This window comes from Balaenoptera ricei, chromosome 8 (genome assembly GCF_028023285.1).
Source record: "Balaenoptera ricei isolate mBalRic1 chromosome 8, mBalRic1.hap2, whole genome shotgun sequence".
Taxonomy (NCBI): domain Eukaryota; kingdom Metazoa; phylum Chordata; class Mammalia; order Artiodactyla; family Balaenopteridae; genus Balaenoptera; species Balaenoptera ricei.
In genome coordinates, this window is record NC_082646.1 from 88,311,494 (window position 1) to 88,338,393 (window position 26,900).

The window sequence follows — 26,900 nt, forward strand, 5'->3', positions numbered from 1 at the left end:
TCCAGAGCCTCCTTAAATCTCTACCATCTAAACGACTTCCCTTTACAGTTCTTTAGATTACCAGTCCCTTTGTGGGGAACACTGTCCAAACAGAAGGTAATTGTTGGCTTGTCCCTGGAATGGATGATGTTTGTAAATGTTCAGAAAGGGTAGTCAGCCTGGGGCTTGTGCGGGAAAACACCACTGTCTTTCATCTCCCTCTGTAATGTGTGGGACTTATCTTTGCTTTCTGTACATTTTTTGAAGACTGTTACCATATTTTCAGCGAAGAATAATCCATGTTATTCTAAACAGAAGAAAGTTATGGGGGAGTGGAGATTGGAGAGTCAGCAGGAGTTCGTTGAGAAAAATAAGAATTCAGTAATTTGATTAGAATGGTGTGGCTTTTTTTCCCCTGAAAAATGGGATTTAAACAGAAGAGTACACCCTGTTTCATAGCAACATTCCAACGTGTCTGGCGCTATTTGCCGCTGTGGCTTTGTTTCTGCTCTTGCAAAGCCCTGTGTTCTCTTCAGATAACTTCCTCTGAGTCCCAGGTACTGTGTTAGAATTTTTATTTCATAGCTGTTCTCTGTGATAGTCCAAACAAACATATTAATTTGTGCTCCTTTTTTGCTGTCTTGAGTACACCTTCTCGCCATCCTTCATGCTACACTTCAGCCATGGTACTTCATGCTCCATCTCTTCTTCCTTCATTCCCTCGGCACCATATACCCTTCCACAGCGTGTTACTGCCTACTTATATCAGTTTTCAACTGTTGTGTAGTCAACTACCACAAACTGTACAGCTTAAAACAACACACATTTATGATCTCACAGTTTCCATGGGTCAAGAGGTTGAGTATAGCTTGTCTGGGTCCTTTGTACAAGGTCTAATAAAGCTGCCGTCATGGTGTCAGCTGGGCTGTGTTCTCATCCAGAGGCTTGGCTGGGGAAGAATCCACTTCCAAGTTCACCCATGTTGTTGGCAGAATTCATTTCCTTGTGGCTGCCAGATTGAAGGCCCTGGCTTTTTGCTGGCTGTCAGCTGGAGGCCACCCTTAGCTCTGAGCCGCCACTTGTAGTCCCTGGAGACCACCTGTAGTTCTAGAGGCTGCCCACAGCTCTTTGCCACATGGGCTTTCTCAATGTGGCCTCTTAATTCATCAAGCCATCAAGAAGAGCGAGTCTGCTAGCAAGATAGAGTCTTATATAAGATAAGAAGATCGTGAGGGTGACAGTCTGTCACCTTTGCCATAGTCTCTTGGTTAGAAGCATGTCACAGGTTCTGCTCATACTCCAGGAGAGCGGTCACACAAAGGCATGACCACCAAGAGACAGGAATCATGGGGCTGTCTTAGAGTCTGTCCAACATACCACCTCTACCAAGCTTCTACTTCACTTCCTTCCTTTGAGTGTGTTTTAAGCCCTCTGTAATTTTGGTGTTGTCCTACTTCTCCTAATTTACTTTCCCTTCTTCTTAATCTATACCACCTACCTTTCATTTCTCCTCAAAATTTTTCTTCCTTTCTTCTTTCTGTGATGCATCTTTAATTAATACAAAAATATTTTTAAAATTTATTTATTTACTATTTATTTATTTATTTTTGGCTGCATTGGGTCTTCCTTGCTGCACGTGGGCTTTCTCTAGTTGTGGCGAGCAGGGGCTGCTCTTCGTTGTGGTGCACGGGCTTCTCATTGCGGTGGCTTCTCTTGTTGGGGAGCACAGGCTCTAGGTGTGTGGGCTTCAGTAGTTGTGGTGCGCGCAGGCTCAGTAGTTGTGGCACATGGGCTTAGTTGCTCCATGGCATGTGGGAACTTCCGGGACCAGGGCTCGAACCTGTGTCTCCCGCATTGGCAGGTGGATTCTTAACCACTGTGCCACCAGGGAAGTCCAATGCAGAAGTATTTTTATTAGCAGAGACAAAGTTCTAAAATCTTATGTGTAAAGCAGAAGTATTTTTCATTGAAGTGAAGGCTTCTTAACTGTCTTTTTGGCTTCTGAATCCTTTTGAGAATCTAATCAAGGGTATAGAGACTCACTCCCAGAAGTGAGGGACCCAGCCCTGTACTGTTTCAGTTATTATTTCTGCACAACATACCACCCCTAGCTAAGTGTTGTAAAACAACAACGATTTTGTTGTGCTCATGGTTTCAGGAATTTAGACAGAGCACAGAGGGGATGGCTTGTCTCTGCTTCTTGATGTCTGGGGGCTCCATAGGGAAGACTCAAACAACCCCAGTGATTCAGATGGTTGGGGGCTAGAATTATCTGGAGGCTTTTTCATTCACCTGTTTGTGCCTGGGCTGGGATGACTGAGAAGCTTGGCTCAACTGGGACTATTGATTGGAGTACTTGCACGTGATCTCTCCACATGGCTTGGGCTGCTCACAGAGCAGTGTCTGGGTTCCAGGAGGAACAGTGAGGGAGGGGTATGGAGGGGAGCATTCCAAAGACCAAGCAAAAGCTGCTTTTTATGATGGTAGCCTCAGAAGTCACATGGCATTATTTCTGCCACACTCTAATTGGTTGAACAGTCTCAAGTTCACCCAAGGGATGGGGACCTAGACCCCCACCTCTCAATGAGAGGCATATAGGAGAATTCACAGTCATTAAAAAAAAGAAAAACCCACGACATACACAAACACACACATATTTTTTTTTTGATTTTTAATTCAAGTTTTTATCAAACACCAATACTTCATAGAGATGCAGGGCACGACCATACTATATTTCCATATTTTCCACAGAAGTGTGAGGGATCACATGTTGACCACGTTTTCCTTTTTGCCTCCCATTAGTGAATCTTTTTTTTTTTTAACATCTTTATTGGAGTATAATTGCTTTACAATGTTGTGTTAGTTGCTGCTGTATAACAAAGTGAATCAGCTATATGTATACATATATCCCCATATCTCCTCCCTCTTGCGTCTCCCTCCCACCCTCCCTATCCCACCCCTTTAGGTGGACACAAAGCACCGAGCTGATCTCCCTGTGCTATGCGCCTGCTTCCCACTAGCTATCTATTTTACATTTGGTAGTGTATATATGTCCATGCCACTCTCTCACTTCGTCCCTGCTTACCCTTCCCCCTCCCCGTGTCCTCAAGTCCATTCTCTACGTCTGCGTCTTTATTCCTGTCCTGCCCCTAGGTTCTTCAGAACCATTTTTTTTTTTAGATTCCATATATATGTGTTAGCATATGATATTTGTTTTTCTCTTTCTGACTTACTTCACTCTGTATGACAGACTCTAGGTCCGTCCACCTCACTGCAAATAACTCAATTTCGTTTCTTTTTATGGCTGAGTAATATTCCATTGTATATATGTGCCACATCTTCTTTATCCATTCATCTGTCGATGGACACTTAGGTGGCTTCCATGTCCTGGCTATTGTAAATAGAGCTGCAGTGAACATTGTAAACACACACATATTTAAAGGAATGTACTATCTTGAACCCTGAGAATTGAAAGGGACTGAGAAGGATTATCCATTTCAATCTCCCACCCACGGCTCAGCTCCTCTTTACAACTTCCTGTCATCACATACCTGGACCACAGCAGGTGTTTCCTTACTAGTCTTCTGTTGTCCACTCTTGCCCGTTACAGTCTATTCTTCACTCTGTAGCCAGAATGATTGTTCTGAAACACAGATTTGCTCCTGTACATCACCCACCCTCAACTCCATTCCCTCCCACTCCTCTTTGAACTAAAATCTGTGACACTCCAATGGTCCAGTCATCAACTACCTCTTCAGCCTTATGTCATGGCCACTCATGTTCTACTTGATCTTGCTATGGTTACTTTTTTAGTTCTTTGTACTACTTATGCTTCTTCCTGCCACAGGGCCTTTGCATATGCTCTTCTCTCTGCATGGAATGTTTTTCCCTACCCTCTTCACTTGATTAATTTCTTCTTATTCTTTGGCTCTCAACTTGATAGTAACTTTCTCAGTGATGTGCTTTCTGACCTCCCTGATCAGGTCACATCCTCTTATTGCATGCTCTTAAGGACTATGCATCTTTCATCTGTAACATGTTATCATTTTCACATTTGTGAGGATGTCTGATTTAACTCCACATCTCCCGTAAGACTGTGAGGTCCATGAAGCCAGAGACCATGTATGTTTTTTGTTATTTATTCTTTATGTATTTATTCTTACATACAAATATTATAAATATTATTTCCTAAGTATGAAATAGTTTTTTATTTTAGGAGTGAAAAAAATTTAATGCAGCCTAAGAATTTATACTTTCCTTGCTAGCCTACATTCCCATTGTAGTTCATAATGAGCTCCAGTCAACCCTACCTATAGTTAACGTAAGTTATCCTTAAAGGGAAGCTCCCCCATTCTGTTCTTGTCTAGGTATTATGTGGATTAAGGGTAAGCCTTTATATTTAATCCTAATTTATGTCTTCCTTCAACAATAATTTCAGTCAGTTGACATGTCTCTGAAGCGTGTTTCTCTGGAATTCTTCATATCAATTATTCTTTTGAATTTGCTATCATTTGCTAATTCAAAAACATGCTTCCTTCCTTAGCTTTATGTATATCGGTGGGGTTTTTTTAGTCACCAAGTTCTGAGGTCAAATATGTTTGAGAAATATCCTAAACATATTTCAGAAGTTAAATATACTTGATCAATTTTGGCCAAAGTTTAATTAAACTGTCCAACATCAGTTCATTGAGTTTTTACTGCATCCCAGGCACTCTTATGTTTTCTTGATGATGGGACTTCTCAGCCTTTATTTAAATGTTGATATACCTGGGAGTATGCCCATTTAAGTTCCAAATCCACTCTGATAGCAATTTCTGAATAGGTTAAGGTAAGTTAGGTTATGCTGCAGTAACAAACAACCCCCAAATTGCAGTGATTTAAAAGAGCAAAAGCTTATTTTTTGCTCATACTACCTGTACACACTTTTACAGCAGAGGGCTTTTGCTTATTATAGTCCCTAAGGGACTCAGGCTGGTGGACCGACCTACAAACATTTTGAAGATTACTAGGTTCCTCCTCCTCTTCTCCCTCCTCCTCATCCTTCTTCATAACAGCTTACTGAGATATAATATTGCTAGGGTTTGTTTTTTTTTTTCTTCAGAGAAAGCAAGTTCTGGAGAGTCTTGCTCCAGCATTGATTATAAATGTTCTAGACCAGAAGTAACACTTGTCACTTCTGCTCACAACTCATTGACCAGAACTAGTCACATGGTCCCACCCAACCACAGAGGTATCCGGGAAGTGCAGTCCTATTATATGCTCTGAAGGTGGAGAGCCAGAAATATATGGTGAATAACATTAGTGACTGTTAGGTGTGAGTGTAGTATACAACACTTCTCAAAATTGTTAGCTTGTTGAAACTTTTCTTCATGAAGCATCTTGGGACACTGTGTTTTGTAAGGGATAGCTTGGGAAACACTGGATTCTAGTCTAGAAACAACAAGGTTTAGCAGAGGCAAGTCCACTAGAGACTACTTCTTTACTTTAGCCTCCTTTGGCTGTGGCCATTCAGTCAGTTACAATTCCCCTTGTATTAATCATCCAACACCCACTTCCCCTTCCTGTTTGTAAGATTTTTATGAAAGAGTTTGTAAAAAATATTTCTGAAAGCAAAAACTGCTTTGCCTGTCACATCCTTTTTGACTTAGAAGGGTACTTACTTGAAAACAGTTGAATTTGGTATGACTCTTGAATCCATGAGTTGAACCCATGATTGACTCTGTTTCAATGAGAGTACAAAAGAAGAAATCCTACATAGATTTCATCTGACATGCCAGTAATAAAAATGGATTCTAAAGTGTTAATGGAAAATGCCAAAATGCAAAAACTACATTAGATGGATGTTATATTCACTCATGTAAGTACCGCCTATATACATAACCAGACAAGACTGCATGACAAGTGTGAAACTGAGTCTATCTAGGAGATAAGCATCATGAACAAGAAGGACTGAGGCATGACAGTAGTATCAGCCTTCCATGTAAAACTGCAATCAAGGGAGCGTGGATACTTCCTTAGGCTGAGTTTGGTAACAGAAACACAATATTCATTGCAAACCATGAGGCAGTTCCCAGGGAGTGCAGATATTTTAATGAAAGGCTGTGTAGACTTTTTTGTCCTATAGCTGTATATACATTTGGCACTTTTTCTGTATAAGGTGCATTTTTGCTAACAGAGGCCCGAGGAAGCTTTGGGTCCTGCAGGTAAGGGCTGTAGTGATTCTGATCTGGCGATAAGGAGACAAAGAGGCTGAGCCTGGCTTATGAAGATGGCTTGCCCAGGAGAAGGGGTTGGTTCTCACTTGCAAAATTAAATGAACAAGGCCGTCGACTGCTGTAGTATTGGCTTATATCCTGATGTGTTCTAAAAATGACCTACGGCTGATTCCTTGGGTATCTGTAAATCCCAAGAATGGAGAATTTTTAAAAGAAGAAAGCAAAGAATCAGAAAGGAAAGTTATTTTTTGTGTGTTAATTCAGAGTAAAAGACATCGTTTGTCCTTGCCTTTTCCATCTTAAAAAATGAAACTGGAAACAATATTTCAGAAAATCATCACTGTTTAGGCTTTTGTGACTCAGAGTATATTTCATATTCTAAAAGCTCAATTATTTGAAAGCTTCAGCTTTAGTTGTTTGGTTTTCCGGTGGCATGATACAACGGGGGTGGAGTGAAGGCTAGAACTGGTTTGGGAGAAGCAGCTGGGAAGAAGACACTGCAATGGGAGTGAGGAAACCTCGCATCTGGACCTGCTTCTGTCCCTGATGGGTTGTGTGGCTTCTGGCAATGATGTCTCCACTCTGGACCATAGTGTCCTCTTTTGTTAAACTAACAAACAGAAAACACAGGGACTTAGAGCCTGTAATGACCGCTCACTTGTTTAGCGATTTTTTTTTTTAAGCATTTGTTTGGTGCTTTTCTGCTTGGGGAGCCCTTCCTTCCACCTCCACGATTTCCTCTGTTCCTCCCAGCCAGCCAGCGGGGCCGTTAGAGTGTGCTTGGTGCCCTCAGCCCTGCCTCAGCAATCCACAGATGCACATACAGCCGCGAGTGGCTAGAGGGTGCGCGCGAACCCAGGTCTTCTGACTTCAGCTCTTGGTATGTCTGCTTCTATCAGATGCTTCTAACGTTTTTTTGGCCAATAACGTAGAAAGGTCTAGGAATACCTTTTCTTTGTTATTTTTAATTTAAAATACTATTTAAGGGCACTTAGCCAGCTCTGGCGGGGGGGGGGGGCGGTCATCAACAGCATCGGCACCACTGTGGAAAGGGGGATCAGAGAATCCTCAAGCAGGATGTCGTTTCTCTTCCCAAGCATGGAATTCCCGGCTTTCTGATCAGTTTTTTCCGTGCCTCCTTTCCTGCGGAGTCACCTTTTGTGCCCCGTCTCCTCGCCTTTCGGCCTGCGGTTTCGCACATTAGTGCTGACAGTTGTGGTTTCTCTGCAGGTGCTGGGAGTGACACCAGGCCTCATGAGAGGTGTCTCTGGTCCTAGATGGGAGGTGAATAGTTTTTCTCTCAGAAATAGCCTAATTTGAAAGAAATCCCCTTTTCTATTTGACATGGTGTGAACGATAGCATCAGGAATCCTTTTACATCCAACAAAATAATTATGTCTCCCTGGTGCCATGTTCCCAAACACGGGCAACCTCAGTTATCGTGCTTGAGATGCCCTAGGGTCGGGAAAAAAAAAAGATTTGCATTCAGATACACAGTCCTTTCCTTTTGCATTTTGGATTCTTGGACGGGATTTATTTTGGTGTCCTTGGCCATGGCAGGGAGCCACGTTCGTCTTTGATTTTCCAGGTTGTGAGTTTCACAGTCCAACCCTTGTAGGTGGAACAGAAAAGAGATTTAAAATACACAAGTATCTTGCACATCTTTCCTTAGACGTCACTTCATCGGAGACCACTTCTCACCAACCGTGCCCTGTAGGTTAGCTGCAGCATCTACGTATTTGTAATTACCTAAGTTATCGTTTGAACGTGTTTAATGAGTCTTCTGTGATGTGGTGGAAGCTCTGTGAGGTTCGAGCGGTGCCTGTCTGGCCTACCCTTCTCTCCAGGACCTATGATGAGCCGAGGCCTGACTGCTTGATCCTTTGTTTCACAGGAAGGGACAAACTACAGATCACTGTCACCCCAACCCCGGAGTCATTTCCTCATGGGAAATTGTTACCGATTTCACCAACATGGCCTTTGTCCGAAGTCCAGTCTTCCTCAGCGGTGGACAGAATGAAGCCAGTGCCGGGACGGTCCCCTGACAACACGAGCTGGCCGCAGTTTTCCCAGACGCCTCTGCCCAAGACACACCGTCAAGCTCAGGCCCACGGGGACTTCTCTCCTTCCCCTTACCAAGGCAGTGGACATAGCGCCTCCCTCGAGCCTTCCAAGGATTCTCCTGAGGCCCTGGTCCAACCAAGACCTCCAGGGGGAAAAGAAGCAGCCGCCGTGTCAGGTTTGCCTCACACCAGCATGCTCCCCACACTGTCCCCTCTCCCACCAGTGGCGTCCTTCCGTGCTGGCCTCCCATCCCGGCCGCCGTGGGTAGGGACTCCTTCCGTGGCAGAACTACATTCCCCGAGGGCAGATGCTCTCCCCTCATCTTCATCTTCTTCATTGGCTCCTGACTCACCTCATTCCATCATCTTTTCTAAGCCAGCAGAGCGACCCACCAAAGTGCTTTTATTCCCCCAAACGGCTCCAACTCACTCATCCTCAAGTCAGAGCATAGCTAATCCCCTAAACCCATTTGCTGAGGAAGTGAACCACACTCCATCCAAAAATGCCCAGGATTTAATAGGCATCCCTCGTCTAGGTTTTCCTGGATCCTCAAGCCCAGCAGAGGGTCCTCACTCAGCAGTCTCCCACACACCTGAGTCTTTGAGCTCCGCGGCCGACCTGGCCCGTCTGTCTGTCCCTCCCCTAGCTCCCGGAAGTCTTCTTCAGCTTCCAGGTGGGACACCCTCATTATCGATGTTGGAAGTGGCTCCAATTCCTGCATCCACCCAGCCAATTGAAGCTGAGGTGGCTGAAAGAGCACATAATGGGGTGTCTCTGCCAGCCTTTAGGAGCACCATGACCCATGAGGCTGTGTCTTCACCTGTCCAGACTACAGAATCGGTGGCAGTGGGAATGATCAGCCGAAAGGCAGCCCCTGCTACTGCAAAGGACTCTGCTCACCCCCTGCATTTGTCAGCAGCTCCAGAGAATTCCAAAGGGCCCACACTTTCAGCAGAACACACATCCTCCCCTTTGGTGCCTTCTCTGCCTCTCACCACAGCCAGCCGAGGGCAAGAAATCCTTTCTGGGGAGGTTCTCACATCCCCATCAAATGGCGCACTGGCAGACTTCCCCTCCATGCCTTCTTTCCTCCAGCTGGCAGGGAATCATGCCTCTCCATCCGCCATGCCCCCAGTGCCAACTCCTCAAGAAGCAGGCAGTGATGGATCCCCTTCTACTGCAGCTGCAGACTTGCTCCTCTCAAGCACATTTCCTAATCTTCCTTCCACGACTTGGACATTTCCCCTGCAGAAAGAAGGTAGTGGAACAGCTGTTTTAAAGAAAAACGAGAAGGCAAATTTGACAGTTTCTCTCCAGACCCTTTCAAGTAAAGAGAGGCCAAGTCTTCACGCTGTAAGTGGAGTCACCTCTGATTTTAGCACTGATCGGGTTTCTTCAGACATTACACCACCAAGAACAAACCTCCTTCCTTCAGAATTATCTCCATCTTCCATCCCCTTCGCACGAGCCACCCAGACTGTTTCCCCATCTCATAGCTCTTCCAACACCAAGCCAGATACTTACACAGCTGTGACGGACCATTCTGAGTTGCCGGTTTCAGCTTCCAAACAGGTGACAGCATTTCCCTCCTCCAATGAGGTCTATGATTTCTCAACAATGGGAGACATGAAGAAGCCAGCAATCACAAATGTTTTCTGGCATTCTCTTGCAGCAGAAACTGGATCCCTTTCAACAGAACCGATGATATCTGGCTTGCTGCAGCAAACAAATTATGATGTGAATGGGCACACAATGAACTCCACAAGTTGGGAAACTCACTCAGCTTCAGCCGCTCCTCCCGGTGGTTTAAATTCTGCTGCCAGTACAATAAAATCTCGGGATTTCAAAGATAATGTTGGGCATTTAGTGACTGCAGAAGGCTTTAGCATTCAGGATCCAGTCTCTGGTACAAGCGCTAACCAGCTCGTCCAACAGTCAGACGTTACCATGGTTGGAAACGATACAGACTTCTTGTCCATAAACACTAACAACTATTCCGGAGACTTTCAAACAGCTGAGGTTGAAGATGACCCATTCATAAGTCAACATTCTGTGTCTCATCCCCATCTACGGTTGCCTGCCCATCCAACACACTCTCCTGTGCTGACCTCTCCAAGTCTAACTTCCACAGCTAGCTTATGGGAAATGCTTTCAGATGGAATGGATACAAGTTTCCAAATTTCCGGCAACATCTATCCACCTCCGGTGATAAATGCTTCCCCACCGTTCCAGAGTATCCCGAGCTATCACTCTACTGCTGAATCTCCTCCTCTATCAACCAGTGCCTTATTCAGGACCCCATCCAAAGCACTGCCGGCTTCTCAGCGCCCCGAGAAGTGGACAGGTGCAGCCACTAATGCAGGTAGTTTGTTTCCTGGTACCCCCCCCCCGCCCCAAGAAATAGGTGTGACTGCTTCTGGGGCCAAAGCATCTTCAAGCTCAACACAGATACCCAGCTTTGCTCAGAAGATGCAGATATGCCTGATTCCTGGATGGTGAATGAGTTAGCAGTCCAGATAGTCAGGCCCCCGATCCTCTGCCGACTTGATTTTTTGGAAAGTATTCAGAATTTAAGTGTCCTTATTTCCAACCATAGCTTTGCTCTAAGTGGCATTCTCATTATGGTTAATCGGCTTAACGAACCTAAAGCTGTTTTGCCTAAATTCCAGTGCTCAGCGACTTTTCACCCCAGCAAACCCATAAATTACATCCATTCATCCCCACAGTGGTGTGTGCGTTCCGGACCAATGACAAACTTCGCTCTTCTCTTTTTGCAGTGGCCTCCTCGGTGTCGCCCAAGGCACAACCAACAGCAGCAACCATGTTGTTTCTTCGGAAATCAAGTCCACTGGTGCTGTCTGCAGCCCTGGTGGCTAAGGGCACCGGCAGCAGCCCTTCAGCCGTGGCCTCGGGATTAGTCAAGAGCAGCTGGACCACTGCTGTAGCTAAAAACGTCACAAGCAACGCAGCATCTGGCCCAAAGGCGACACCAGGGGCAGCCCATCCAGCCTTCTCGTTCACGCCGACCTACATGTTTGCAAGAACAGCACACACCATGAGCACTCCCACGGCCACGCAAGGGAACACGGGCACTGCCTCTGGCCTGTTGTCCACAACACACCTCCCCAGGAAACCACAAGCCATGTACACGGGCTTCCTGAACCCCACCAACCCAGACATGCCCAAGGTGTCCACCGCACGCCCGCTGACAATCACGGCAGCCTTGACGTCCATCACTGCACCAATAAGGGCCACCCGGATGCCGCCTTTGTCAGCAGAAAACACAGACGCTGCTCTTCCCGCTGTGTCCACGGCCATGGTCACAACTGGCAAAATGGCATCCAACCTGGAGTGTCAGATGTCCAGTAAGCTCTTGGTGAAGACAGGTAAGAGTCCACTGTCCTGATTTGACTTGAAAGCAGCAAGCGCATCCTGGCCTCAGAGGTGTAGCGGAATTATTAGATTTCTTTGAGATCAGTGGTTCTCAACCAGGGGGGGATTTTGCCCCCCCTGCCCAGCCACCAGGGGACATTTGGCCATGTCTGGAGATGTTTTTGGGTGTCTACAACTTGGAGGGTAGGGAGGGTGTTATGGGCATCTAGTGAGTTAGAGACCGGAGATGCTGCTAAACATTCTACAGTGCATAGGACAGTCAGGCAACAAAGAACGATCCAACCCAAAACGTCAGTAGTGCCGAGGTTGAGAAGCCCTGACCTTTATCAAGTGACAGAGGAGAGGAGCATCTTGTGACATGGATTCTAGTCCTGGGATCCATCCTGATATCAGAGGCCCCTGGGAAACCAGTTCTGCCAGTGAGTCTGAGAAAGCAGATGTACACCAAAGTTTGCGCGTACAGACCTCAGTGATGTCTCACACGCGTGAATGATGTGATCGGTAAAATACAGAATCTTGGGAAGGGCTACAGAACTCAGAAAGGCTTTCTGTCATGTATTTTCTCAACCGGCAGATACTGACAGTACAGCTACCGTACACTATGTTGGTGCCCAAGATTTCTTCTGATGTTAAAAAGGAGACCTTCTTGAAAAAGTCGCGTAGATGCTATCTTTTTTAGCCCCCGCCTCTGAGTTGCAGCAGACGGGCCAAGAAGGCACAGGATGCTTTTAATAGTGTGGTAATGTCTGCTATAAAAAGCATTAGACACATTATTTGAAAGAACATGCCAGTGTTGAATGCTCATGTCCCGCCTTCCTCTTCACCCCACAAAGAATTAAATGAAATTATCTCTTGAGACATAATCTTATTCTAAAATAGGAAATTGTGAAACTAGGCAGAGCAGAAAGCACAGTATCTTTTTCAGTTTCTCAAGCAGTTATACCATCTGGTTTTCCACATCCCAGCCACCTAGGTGCGGAAGTCTGGAACATTCTCCCCTCCCTCTTCTTCACAACCTCCCTTCACCCCAGCCGCCCCCAGTCAATGACCGGTTCCTTCCGGTTCTACCTCCTAAATACTTCTTCCCTCCACCCTCACTGCCACTTCCCTGGTTCACACCGTCACCATCGCTCACCTAAATTTCTGAAACAACAGCCAGATTTTTCTCTCTGCCTTCAGACTTCCCCCACCCTCCAATCTGTTCTCCAGTCTGGAGTCCAGGGAGCCTCCTAAAATACATGCCTTTGCTTTAAACCCTTCATTTCCCACTGCCCCAGGGCTGAGCCTGATATTGTAGGCTGAAATATTCACTTCTCTCCCCTGTGCCTTTGTACTTGGTCTTCCCTCTGCTGGGAGTGGCAGTGGGCAGTCCCTCTGGCCTTGGCCTGGCTCACGCCCGTCATCCTCCAAGACTCAGTGGAAGCAACAGTTCCTCCCGGAAACCTTCCCTGATCCCCACCCCCTTGCCCATGTCAGGGCTGGATGCTCCTCCGAGGGCCTCCAACCACATCCTAGGCTTCCCTTCAAATAGCACCTGTCATGTTCAACCACAAATGCCTCTTCTCCATGCCAGGTCTCCATTCCTGTCTCCGTCCCGCTTGTGGGGTGAGGACTGCACCTCCTGAAGCAGGGTTGATTTAGGCTGTTTTAGGATGCAGGGCCTGCAGTTAAGGAGGTTCTCAGGGATGCTGTTCCAGGAATTTCCTTGCATGCAGACCGGTCAGGGGCAGGCAAGGCTTAGCCTGGCTTTCAGAGTCAGAGGCAGCGTTGGTCAGACGTGAAGTGCCACCAGCATGCTAGCTCTCTCTCCACTAGGGCCACACGAATGGCTGGGGCCTCCTTTCCTTAGGACTTGAGCGGGACCAACGGAGCTGCTGCCCCATTGGTTGGACCTGTGCCCACTAGCGTTGCTCAGAACCTGTAGGAGGTGGTGGGTAGCTGGGGAGGAGAGGAGGGCTCATTAATTAGGAGGTCTGCTGCCTTACGCTGATTGCATGCTTCTGTTTCACCCCACAGTTCTCTTTCTGACCCAAAGGAGGGTGCAGATCAGTGAAACCTTGAAGCTTAATGTAGCCAGAGGGCTCACACAGGCATTGCGGAAGGCATTCCACCGGAATGACGTCTTGGCTCATGTAAGCCCCCTGCTTTTGTAACCAGGCTTATCTATCTCTTCCTCTTGGGTCTAGAGTCTGTTTAGATTGTTTTCTTCCTCCCTGGGTACCATAGCCACAACAGAAGTAGGATCTTTCATCATTTGGGCAAATAGCTAATGCATGGTAGCTGGAGAAGGTCAAATTCTGAGATGGAAAATTAAAGATAATTGCCTTATGTCTAGTTTTTTTTGTTTTTTTTTTTTTAAACCTGGAGATTCTGTTTTAAATTGTCCCATTATCCTGTTGTTTGGGGAAAGTATTTAATTGTGGTAGTGTAATTTTGCAGAAATCATCCATTGTTTTTTTCCTTTATCTTCCTCACCATTGTGAACAATTAGTGATTTATTTCTGGACATTTAAAAATTACTCTGACTTGTAAACTGAGTCCACCTTTGCTTAAATTGCCAGCAGCAGATAGGGAAGTAAACATTTTTTTTCTCTAAACGCTTTAATGCCAAGTACTATTAAACAACCACTAGCTGATTTTGATGGCATATCTAAGTGATGGAAGCCTTGCTTTACACCCTTTTGGTTTGATTCCAAGTTTTAAAGCAGTAAATGTGATTGACAGTCAGTGGACAACCCTTTACATCACTAGAAAATATTGCTTTCGCTTCCTCCTTTGATGCTTTGTGCCCCAGCTGCATTCAGATTAGGGGTCCTTCCCCACCACCACATGAAGGACTAGGAAGGAGATTGGGTACACAGTTTATTGGTCATTGTTAATCTCTTTTATATAATTCTGAAAAAAAAAAAAGAAGAAATGCTCTCCACGAGAAGCATCTGTGGTTTCTGCACCAGAAACTTTATTTGAAAGTTGAAAATGTGAATGTTTCCATGTGGTTACCTGAGACAGTTTTCACTAAACTTTGGTCATTTGCAAATTACCCTCACAGCTTTTGCCTTTTTTGCATATCATCACAGACCAGTGTGACAATTAGTACATGTTAGTTTTTTTTAAAATCAGCTTTTATTTAAAAAACAGTTAAGATTGGGATTGACGTACACACACTACTATATATAAAATAGATAACTAATAAGGACCTGTTGTATAGCACAGGGAACTCTTCTCAATACTCTGTAGTGACCTATATGGGAAAGAATTTAAAAAGAGTGGATATATGTATATGTATAATTGATTCACTTTGCTGTACACCTGAAACTAACACAACATTTTAAATTGACTATACTCCAAAAAAATTTTTAAAAAAACACTTAATAAACACGTTTCTTTTGAAAGGATGTTTGATATTACTACCATAAGTAGCAATCAGGATCATTTGCCACAAATAAAAGGTAATCATAAACATGAGAATAGGGAGTTCCCTGGTGGTCTAGTGGTTAGGATTTTGCGCCTTCACTTCCATGGCCCTGTCAGAGAACTGAGATATTGCAAGCCGAGCAGTGTGGCCAAAACTTTTAAAAGATAAAAATAAAAATGAAAATAATGGAGACAGCCTGTTAAATTCAAGCTAGGCATTGTTGCTTACAGAAGGCATTAAGGCTGGGCCTGGTGTTCCTTTGTTTGTTTAAAAATATGGTTAGCAAGGATTAGAGAGGCGTTAAAAGTCAATTATCCTCAAACTGAGACCTGCTCCTTGAGGTAATTGGAAGGATTGGAATGGGAGTAACTTTCTTGCTGGGTGATTTGGTGGCATTTGGTGCTGAGTCCGTGTTCCATCCAGAAGTATCTCTTGTCCCACCTAAAGTCACCTTGAACACCGCCTTTAGGTAACAAGGTGCTGGGGACACACAGTGTGGGGGAAGCAAAGGCATACCCAGCCTGCTGCAAAATCAACTGTCCTGGTTTCTTTGGCAAATACACATGACAGTCCTAATGGAGATGCAAGAATAAGGGGGAGGAAAGCAGGTGTTAAAAACACCCTGAACTGCTGATATAAAACACTAAGAAAACAAAGTAAGAATAAAATCGAAAGTCTCAAAATCTTCCAGTTGGGTCAGAATGAGCTCAGATCATCAACATCCCTTAGGACTCAGCTGTAAGAGAAACTCTCCATGGCCCATCCCTGCCTTGGTCTTGAACCAGTCACAAGCCAAGAATGGAGTGAAGTCTGAACAGTTCTTCTCAGCTTGTGAAGAAAGGAATTCACCTCATTTACTACCTGACCCCTGTCCTGAAGGGCCTCCACTTAATCTATCACTTCTGCCTTTTAGTGTTTATAAATGATGAGAAATATGATACAGCTGTTTTTCCCAGCATTCCATTCCCTGGAAATCTCTTTTGCCTGCCATCTCCTGCCTGCCTTCTTGGGTGCTAATTGATGCTCACAGGATTATACTGAGGCACTTAAAGAATAATAATTTAAAAAAACCACACATTTAATTCTATTCCAGAATTAAATTAAATATAGATTGAATCCTATATCCGTAGGTTCGATATAAATTATATTTTGTTGTATTCTTATATTTTGAGACTTGACAATCCCCGTAGGCTTATGAGATTGTTAGAATATTTGTCAAATGAGAGTGTCCTATTCCCCAGCCATGCTGAGTAACAGTTGTGGTTCTAAGAAACACCAAGAAGAACTTAAAGTACCGTGGAAATGAACACTGAGTTCTCTGGGTCCATTCGTTTTGTAGGTGGACATTCTGGAACATTCTCACAACGTCACTGTTGGTTATTATGCTACCAAAGGGAGGCTGGTCTACTTGCCTGCTGCAGTGATTGAAACGCTGGGCATTTATGGGATCAGCAATGTCACTGCAGATCTGAAGCAACACACCCCAACCTTGCAGTCTGTGGCAGTACTTGCGTCCCCGTGGACTCCCCAGCCTGCAGGCTACTTGCAGCTGAAAACAGGCAAGTAACTCAGAAGGAAAGGATTCCTATCCGTTCTGGGATCAGCGGTGGTACCAAGAGGACACCTGTTTGAAAACTCCATCACTGGCTGCTCTGTCATTTCTTAGAGTCATTGTGTACCTTCCTCCAAGGGCCTTGCTAGTCAAATGTCCAAGTTCCCTGCACAGCAGCCTAAACTTTTCCAACCTGGATTCATTAGAAATATTCCTTCACAGGAGTCTTTCTTCCCAATTTATATAATTATGAGTATATCGTACTTGTGAGCATCAAGTACTGTTTTTGTTTTTTTTTTTCTGTATTACCAGTGAATACTGAGGAGAGTTGAGCGTCCGTAAAATCTGTGCTTTGCAGCAACATGTTCCAGATGCCGCTGAATCAGAATCTCTGAGCTTAGGCCTTGGAATCTTTCTTTCAAACTGCCTGGTGACTGTGATCCTGTGGTTTGTAAACCACAAGAGTAGAGGAACCATTGAAACTGAAAGACTCAAACAACTTAGTCATGCAGACCAATTGATTGTTTTTTTCCCCTCCAAAGAAAGAGAAGACATGATCACTCTTAAGCCATTTTGTTGTCCTGGAGCAGATGTCTCCATATGCCAATCAAATGAAATCACAAAATCCTTTGCATTGGAGGGAATCTCAGGTTCAATCCCGCTTTTAATTCTTCTATGTTATAAATCATTGTAAGAGCCACTTCCAAAACTGCAACTGTCCTTATTTGCCTGATTTCTCTGATGTAAAATCATGCCGTTTTATATCATGACTGCTATTAAGTTCAAGGAACTAAGACACAGAGCTTTGGTGAGCACTGATTTATTACTCTCATTCTAGTGCTACAGTTTGTGAGCCAGTCCGACAACATACAGTCCTGCAAGTTTGCTCAGACGATGGAACAGAGACTACAGAGGGCCTTCCAGGATGCCGAGAGGAAAGTTCTGAATACTAAAAGCAACCTGACGATTCAGGTAAGGAGGAGGGTGCTTCAGCTGTGTAGTTGACAGAGGCCAACCGGAACACAAGTGTTGGCAAGAAGTGATTTGGTCCCGCATTTCAAAGCTGCCTGGTGTAAATGTAACTTTGTACTTCGGGCATGTGATATCAACAGGAGAAGGTGCCACTTTGGGGCCACCGAGTTGAGTCAGGCCTGGCAATGATGAGGATGTCTGGGGTGTGGTGGTCATGACAAGGGAGATGCTGTGATACTGTGTACCTGCTGTGATTTGGGATTTTATATTTATTTTCCCAAGCCTCTCTTGGGAAGGCTTGAAGCTTCCTTAAGCCTTTCTAATACATTTATTATTTTTAAAAAATGAACTAGAATATACTCTATATGTCAAATGTCGCATATAAAATGAATCATTTCTAAATAGCTAACTTACCAAGATTTGCCTATTCTGTGATTTTCTTTGAGTTGTTTTCCAGGCATCCACACGAACAATCACCTTAATTTAGACACACACACACACACACACACACACACACACACACACACACACTTTATATTTAGGGTTTACTATGTGCCAGGACTGTGCTAAGTGTTTTATAAATGTTTTGATACATAATACTCAAGACATCCTTCTGAGGTGTTATTATCAGCATTTCACAGGAGAGGGAACTGAGAGAAGGGTAGGAAACTTCCAGAAGGTCATACAGTTGGTAAGAAATGGAATTAGGACTTGAGCCAAAGCCCATACTCTAATCCACCATGCTCTACTAGCATCAGTGCAATGCAGAAATGGGATCCTTGATGAAATTTTTGGCAAGCATATGCATTATCTTCCAGGGCAATCCCACTCCTGGTGTACTGTATTTCAACTTCCTGGATTTACAGTAGACATGCTACCAAAAGCATTTCTCAGACCCATTTTTTACAATTATATTGATAACATCTCACTAAAAACAGATGCTTCTTAATCATATTCATCCAGCCCCCAAATTTCTCTAATTAACTGTACTAACTAATGTCTCTGTTTTTACTGAACTAAAAGCCTTTGCAATTAAACCCAGTGGTTTTAAAATTGACATTTAGCATAAGTGAATTATCAGCAAAGCCAATATGATGTGGAAAGCATACATTTTAATTTGAATGAGCAGTTGTCCTTTTCTAGATTCACCCAAAGTATATATGGAAGTATCTCATTATGATCTGGTTCATATTAGACTAAGATCTAAAAACATGTCACAGACATAAGATTTATGTAAGGAGTGTGACTCAGCTCCTTTTTCTTTCTGATTGCATTTATGATCCTCACAGGTACATGAGTCTTATTGGAGCTTGGCAGTGGAACATATTCTAATTATATTCAAGAAGCACAGACTTATCGACCAGCTTCTCTTTATCAGGCACTGGAAGGGACACCAAGATAAATAAGCTGCCCTTGGCCTTAAGAAACCTCTCTTGTGTTGTCGTATGATAGTCAGGGGCCGTGAGATGAAACTTTATAAAGCAAGTAACAAACATTCCTTGGAAAAGACTACAATGGGCAATTAGATAATTGCATCTAAATAGATTTTAGATGCTCTTGAACATATCCACAGCTTTGGGTGAATTGTTTTATTAACCCTCTTTCACTTTTTGCCTTGGCTGGCAGGAAGCCCAGAGCCAAAGTTGTTGTGTGGATTTAGTAACCCTCTAGGCCCCTATATCATGCATAGATTGCTACATGCTAATCATCACCCCAGGGTTGTCTTTAATCTGTTTTTTCAGGACCTGGTTTTGTAATTAATAAATTACCATTTTATTGTATTAAATGTAATTTGTGGGGCACCTTGGATCTTTTGTGGAATAAGACCATGTAAATATTTAATTTGTTCAGAGAGTCATCGAAAAAGTGACTTAATTATTTTTTACTTGTATAGCATTGATATTAGGGGCTAGAGTATAGTAGACTCAATTAGGACTTTTTGATTATAAGCAACAGAATCCAAGCTCACAGGCTTATGCAAAAAGAGGAAGTGATTGGGTCATGTAATCGAAAGGTTCACAGCTCCTTACTTCAGGAACAATTGGATCCAGGTGCTTACATGATTTCTTCATGAAGTTCTCTCTTCGTCTCTTGGCTTGCCTTGCTCTGGGCGGCATCATCCTCAGGCCCCTGGCACCTCCAGGTTTGCCTCGTCCTTATTACTTACAGTCTTATGGATCCAGAGTGCCTTTTTTGTGTCATTCCAGTCAAAATCCTGGATTAGTTTTCATTGAACCCTCTTGGATCACGTGCCCATTTCTGGACCAGTAACTGTGGTCGAGGATATGAAATATCCCAGTCAACTAAGTCTGGCTGAGATGCCTACTCCTGGAACCTGAGTGGGACAAGTGCACCCAAAGCACATGAACTGACTGGAGAGGAGGTGGTGTTTCCCCAGGGAGAATTGTGGTGCTGACAAGGAAGAAGGGAGAATGGATACTAAGAATGAAAATAACAGCTTTCCATTCTGTCAGTGCTGTGGGTCTAATTAGCTAAATGAATCATGGCATGAGTGAATGGGAAGTAAGAGATACGGTCAGAACCCATACGAGTCTAAGAGTAGAGGGGTAATGGGAAAGTATCCCCTGCAAGGGACAAGGCATGACTATCAAGTAACAGTGATATGACCTTGGTTTCAGGCCTGTGGATCTCTTCTTATTTATGAAGTTGTTGTTAAGCAGCCCCCAAGAATGGTCACACTTTTCTTAGCTATAAAAAAAAAATGAGTATAGTAAAGAAAACACAAATAAATGGAAAGACATTCTGTGCTCATGAATTGGAAGACTTAATATTGTTATGATGTCAAATACTACCCAGAATGATCCCTATGCAATCCCTATTGAAATTCCAGTGATGTTTTTTGCAGAAATAGAAAAATCCATCCTAAAATTCACCCGAAATATCAAGGGACCCCGAATAGCTGAAACAATCTTGAAAGAGGAAAACAAAGTTGGAGGTCCCACACTTCCTGATTTCAAAACTTAGTGCAAAACTATGGTAATCAAAGCAGTATGGTACTGGCATAAAGACAGACATATGGACCAATGGAACAGAATAGAGAGCCCAGAAATAAACCCTTACATATATGGTCAAATGATTTTTGATGAGACCTTTTGGTGGGGGAAGGGACAGTCTTTTCAACCAGTACTACTAGGAAACTGGATATCCACAAGCAAAAGAATGAAGTTGGATCCTCACCTAACACCGTATACAAAAGTTAACTCAAAATGGATCAAAGACCTAAATGTAGGAGCTAAAACTGTAGGACTCTTAGAAGAAAATAGGGGAAAAAAGCTTCATGACATTGGATTTGGCAGTGATTTGTTGATATGACACCAAAAGCACAGGTAACAAAAGAAAAAATAAATAAGTTAGATGTCATCAAAATTAAAAACTTTTGTGGCTCAAAGGACATAATCAAAAGGCAACCCACAGAATGGGAGAAAATATTTGCCAATCATGTATCTATAGGGGGTTAATATCTAGAATATGTAAAGAACTCCTACAGCTCAGCAACAAAAAAACCAAACAACCCAAGTAAGAAATGGGCAAAGGACTTGAATAGACATTTCTCCAAAGACGATATACAGGTAACCAATAAGCACATGAAATGATGCTCGACATGACTAATCATTAGGGAAATGCAAATAAAAACCACGAAATACCACTCACACCTATTGAGGATGGCTATTACAAAAAAAAATAGAGAATAATAAACATTGGTAAGGAGAAATTGGGACTCTTGTGCACTGCTGGTGGACGTGTCAAATGGTGCAGCTGCTGTGGAAAACAGTATGGCGTTCCCTCAAAAAACATAGAATTACCATATGATCCAACAATTCTATTTCTGGGTATATACCCAATAGAATTTAAACCAGGGACTTGAACAGATATTGGAACACCGGTGTTCAAAGCAGCGTTATTCGCAACAACCAAAAGGTGGAAGCAACCTAAGTGTCCATCCATGGGTGAATGGATAAGGCAATGTGGTATATACATGTGATGGAATATTATTCATCCTTAAAAAGGAGGGAAATTCTGACACAGGCTACAACATGAATGTACCTTGAGGACATCATGCTAAGTGAAAGAAGCCAGTCACAAAAGGACAAATACTGTATGATTCCACTTATAAAAAGTATTTAGTTTTGTCAAATTAATAGAGAGAGAAAATAGAATGGTGGTTTCTAGGAGCTAGGAAGAGGAAGAAACGGAGCGTTATTTAGTAGGTACAGAGTTTCAGTTTGGGATGATGAAAAAGTTTTGGAGATGGATGGTGGTGATAGTTGCACAATAATGCGAATGTACTTAATGCCACTGAACTGTACACTTTAAATGGTTAAAATGTAATGTGTATTTTACCACAAAAAAGAATGAAACTAATGTAATGTTGTATGTCAATGATGTCTCCTCAATAAAAAAATTCTCATCTGAAAAAATGCATAACTTACCTCGTCGAGTGTAGTATGTACAGAGATACCATATTGCAAGCTCTTTGGGATCCAGTGAGATTTAGTTTTGTTGAAAAGCAAAAAAACAGAGTGTTCAGAATAGAGATAAAGGTTGCAAAGTTATTTTAGTTATTATTTTTTTAGGTGACAGCGCGGTGAGGTCTTTTGAATTATTCAGAAAGAAGTGCCTTTTTTCTTGGTACCTTGGGAGAGGCATGAATATCTGTGGCTAAACCACATTCCAGAAATACTTTTGGAGAGGAAGTAAGAGTTGACCAGAAAAGTTGACTCCGTATATCATTAATCATGGGACTCTAGGTACTGTGTTAGAGAATTTAAAAGGAACTTCCACTTATGGGGAAAAGTTCGAAATAACATGAAGAAGCTACTCTTGACGGTCTTCTTCAAAGTAAGGTTTAAAAGGAACGTTGCAGAGATATTTATGTCTGAGCACAGAAAGGTCTGGGACAGACTGGGTAACAGTTTCCGGCAGAAAGAGAGGACACATTCAAATGAAGATAATTTGAGGAAAGTCCAATGAAAAAGACTTTGTAGAAGTGTGGGCGGGCTCTAGGGAAACCACAGGGACAGTGCAGCTGCCAAGGCTGTGACAGTTGGGGTTGATGCGGTGAGAGGAGGGAGCAATTGTGGGAAGCCTGAGGCCAGAGCTGCCCAACATGAGCTGTGACCCCACAGGAGGGAGTCCCTGACACCAACTCTCTGACCTCACTCTCCTCCTTCTCTCCCACATCCTCCTGAGCTCCCTGCAGCTGAAGCCAGGGGGCCAAGGAGCCCATTGACGTGGCCCACAGGGTCTGCCTCTGGGGGCGCTGAGCAGGATGAGGGCAGGGTGGCAAATGGATCTGGAGAGGGAAGGGGCAGACACCCAGCACAGAAGCCCATAAAGAGTGCCTCACCAGACGGAATGCCTTCCTACTGCATCTGTTTTTCAAATCTCATCTGTGGGATATTTTTATGTATACATTGACCTATAAAAGTCTCGTTTCCTCATAACTAAAAAACTGACTTAGACAAGATTCGAGAAGAAAACCACACCGTCTCATAGTAATATTAACATGTTCTACATTGAATTAATAGACCACAAGGAAATGGAATCTCTCTCTAAAGAAGCTGTTTTCTGTTTCTGAATTCTTTTTGTCATCAGGTTCGGTCATGCTTTCCATGACTAGGTTGATGATGGACGGTGTGCATTCCCCGTCCTTTCAACTTTAAAATCCCCCAAAAGTTTGACTCAGGCTTTCTCTGTCTGAGCAGTTGAGTCCTCCTTAAATTTACCATTCCTATGCTCTATTGTGTATTTTCAGAACCATAAAAGTAGGCTGAGACCATTTAGCCCCTGCAAAAGATACACACACCAGTGGTTAAAACCCACTGCCTGTCAGGCTGCCTGGGTTGGAATCCTGTCTCCGTCACTTATTAGCTGTGTGTCCTTGGGCAAGTCCCTTGATCATTCTGGGCTTCAGTTTCCTCCTCTGTAAAAGGGAGTCATAACAGGATACACCTCCTAGGGTTGCGGTGAGGATTAAATGAGATCATGTGCCCTTAGCACGATGTCTGGCATGTAAGCAAGCAATCTGTAAGTGACAACTATTGTTATTCTTATCTCTTCCTTGCTCTCTTCCCACCTCCCTTTCATTCCTAACCTCAACTTCTCCTTAAACTTCTCATCCCACGGCCTCCATGAAACAGACCCTCATCTTATTTGGCATGTCTCCCTCCCCTTTCCTCCTGTGTCGATTCAGATGGTGAGCACGTCCAACGCCTCCCAGACCGTCACCTTGGTGTACGTGGTGGGCAATCGAAGCTCCTTCCTCAACGGCACCGTGGCCAGCAGCCTCCTCCGCCAGCTCTCCGCTGAGCTGGTGGGGTTCTACCTCACCTACCCGCCGCTCGCTATCGCCGAACGTGAGTATGTCCACGTCCTACAGGGGCTCTGCCATCTTCTCCGGGGCCTTGTCTGTTTAGCAAACTCCATGGTGCCAGGCCACATGCTAACTCTTTTGTCATTATATCACAACTGTAATATGTGATCAATGGGGATTGAATTGATGAAAACTTTATTACACGTTGAAAAAAGCACTGGCTAGGTGCTTTTACCCTTCACTTATTTTGTATCTCATTTAATCCTCACAACTACCCTATAAGGTAGGTGCAAAATTAACCCCATTTTGCAGATGGGAAAACTGAAACTCCAAGAGGTTTAACAAGATGCCTACTCTGACATAGCTAGCGAGACATGGAACCTGGGGTTTGAACCCAAGCAGTCTGCCTTCTGAGCTTATAACACTGCCTGGTATGGCATCTGTCCCGTGGCAATCTGGGTTGCTATGGTTTCCTCCACTTCTGCCATCAGCAAATGTTCCTGGGCCTTCAGCCCTTGCCCGGGCTATAGATATTATAATGCAACTCATGTGCAGTCAGCATCGTGACTTCACTTGATGAAGTCCCCGTAGGCTTGTGGCCTCATCTTCCTCTAATGCTTCAGTTACATAATCCTCATTACCATGCAGCAGGCATAGACTTTGAAGACGATGCAGCCTACATTTTGTACCCAAACATTTACTCGGTAGCCAAAGGAAGTAAAGATCTATGCTCTTAAATTTAATCATTGGTACATTTCTAAAGGTCACTGGGCAAGTTTTTTTTTTAAACATGTATTAGCAAAATTGTTTCTATTTCCTTCTTTGGTTGCTTTATATATTGTAGATAAGTGAGATAATGTGTGTGAATGTACTTATTAGCACATAGTAGACACTCAGAGTTTTTTTTAATCTTTGTTTAATGGCAAGCTTGTGTGAATTTCCATATACTAGGGAAAGATGCTTCTGGATTTTATGGAAAAGATGATGTCATAAAAGATGGCATTACGTCACCTGGCAGCACGTGAAGAATTTCTTTTTTCATCATCTTGATATTCTGAGAATAATAACAATAACACAACTATGATTTATTGAGTACTTACTATGTGCCAAGTACTATGCTAAGCCTTTTACATGTGTTAACTCTGATGGTCACCACACCTGTAAAGAAATGGAACTGTTACATTTGGCTACAAAACTTAGTCCTTGACACTGGAAAAATCCATTCAAGAAATAATTATTCCTAAAAATGTTATGATCGTTGGATAATTTTTAAAGAGAAAGCTGTTGTTAAGATAGGTTCTAGCTGTAGGTCTTGACAATGGAAGTGTTTCACTTAAGAAGGTTTTGATGGAAAAACCGAAAGCAGACACCCAAAAGCCCTTTACTGAGTATTTTAGTTTTCTGAATAGCAAGTTTCAGTCTGTATGTCCTAGAGTTCCCAAGAATGATAAAGCAGGATTTAGCTGCTTGGTATTTTGTCAGCTATGTCTATTTCTCTGAACAATATTTACATATAAAACCTGTGAAAGTAATTTGGTGTGTTTCTTGTTTGTTTTAGCGCTGGAATACCCCAACCTTGATATATCAGAAACAACCAGAGACTACTGGGTAATTACAGGTAATCTCTTCTTTCATTTCCCCTTTCACCCTATCAGGTTGGCCTTTCTTTTTCTTCCTTTCTTTCTTTCTTTCTTTCTTTCTTTCTTTCTTCCTTCCTTCCTTCCTTCCTTCCTTCATTTCTTTCCTTTCTTTCTTCCTTCCTTCCTTCCTTTTCTTTCTTCCTTTCCTTCTTCTTTCTTTCTCTCTCTCTCTCTCTCTCTCCCTCTCCCTCTCCCTCCCTCCCTCTCTCTCTCTCTTTCCTTTCTTTCTTATTTTTTTAAACATCTTTATTGGAGTATAATTGCTTTACAATGTTGTGTTAGTTTCTGCTGTATAACAAAGTGAATCAGCTATACATATACATATATGCCCATATCCCCTCCCTCTTGCATCTCCTTCCCACCCTCCCTATCCCACCCCTCGAGGTGGTCACAAAGCACCAAGCTGATCTCCCTGTGCTATGTGGCTGCTTCCCACTAGCTATCCATTTTGCATTTGGTAGTGTATATATGTCCATGCCAGTTTCTCAGTTCGTCCCTACTTACCCTTCCCCCTCCCTGTGTCCTTGAGTCCATTCTCTATGTCTGCATCTTTATTCCTGTCCTGCCCCTAGGTTCTTCAGAACCATTTTTTTTTTTTTAGATTCCATATATATGTATTAGCATACTGCATTTGTTTTTCTCTTTCTGACTTACTTCACTTTGTATGACAGACTCTAGGTCCATCCACCTCACTACAACTAACTCAATTTCGTTTCTTTTTATGGCTGAGTAATACTCCACTGTATATATGTGCCACATCTTCTTTATCCATGCATCTGTCGATGGACACTTAGGTTGCTTCCATGTCCTGGCTATTGTAAAGAGTGCTGCAATGAACATTGTGGTACATGACTCTATTTGAATTTTGGTTTTCTCTGGATATATGCCCAGTAGTGGGATTGCTGGGTCGTATGGTAGTTCTATTTTTAGTTTTTTAAGGAACCTCCATACTGTTCTCCATAGTGGCTGTATCTATTTACATTCCCACCAACAGTGCAAGAGGGTTCCCTTTTCTCCACACCCTCTCCAGCATTTATTGTTTGTAGATTTTTTTGATGATGGCCATTCAGACTGGTGTGAGGTGATACCTCATTGTGGTTTTGATTTGCATTTCTCTAATGATTAGTGATGTTGAGCATCCTTTCATGTGTTTGTTGGCAATCTGTATATCTTCTTTGGAGAAATGTCTATTTAGGTCTTCTGCCCATTTTTGGATTGGGTTGTTTGTTTTTTTGATATTGAGCTGCATGCGCTGCTTGTAAATTTTGGAGATTAATCCTTTGTCAGTTGCTTCATTTGCAAATATTTTCTCCCATTCTGAGGGTTGTCTTTTCGT

General features: G+C 43.3%; 1 protein-coding gene across 1 annotated transcript in view; it reads left to right on the forward strand.

The window, feature by feature from the left end:
• KIAA1549L (KIAA1549 like) overlaps positions 1–26,900 on the forward strand; it is a 209,592-nt gene that overhangs the window by 68,945 nt on the left and 113,747 nt on the right. The window contains exons 2-9 of the mRNA XM_059929938.1: positions 7,399–7,455; positions 8,089–8,433; positions 11,036–11,644; positions 13,668–13,783; positions 16,406–16,625; positions 17,457–17,590; positions 23,805–23,967; positions 25,483–25,542. Coding sequence (XP_059785921.1) covers positions 7,399–7,455; positions 8,089–8,433; positions 11,036–11,644; positions 13,668–13,783; positions 16,406–16,625; positions 17,457–17,590; positions 23,805–23,967; positions 25,483–25,542 — 1,704 coding nt within the window. The remainder of the gene's footprint in view (positions 1–7,398; positions 7,456–8,088; positions 8,434–11,035; positions 11,645–13,667; positions 13,784–16,405; positions 16,626–17,456; positions 17,591–23,804; positions 23,968–25,482; positions 25,543–26,900) is intronic.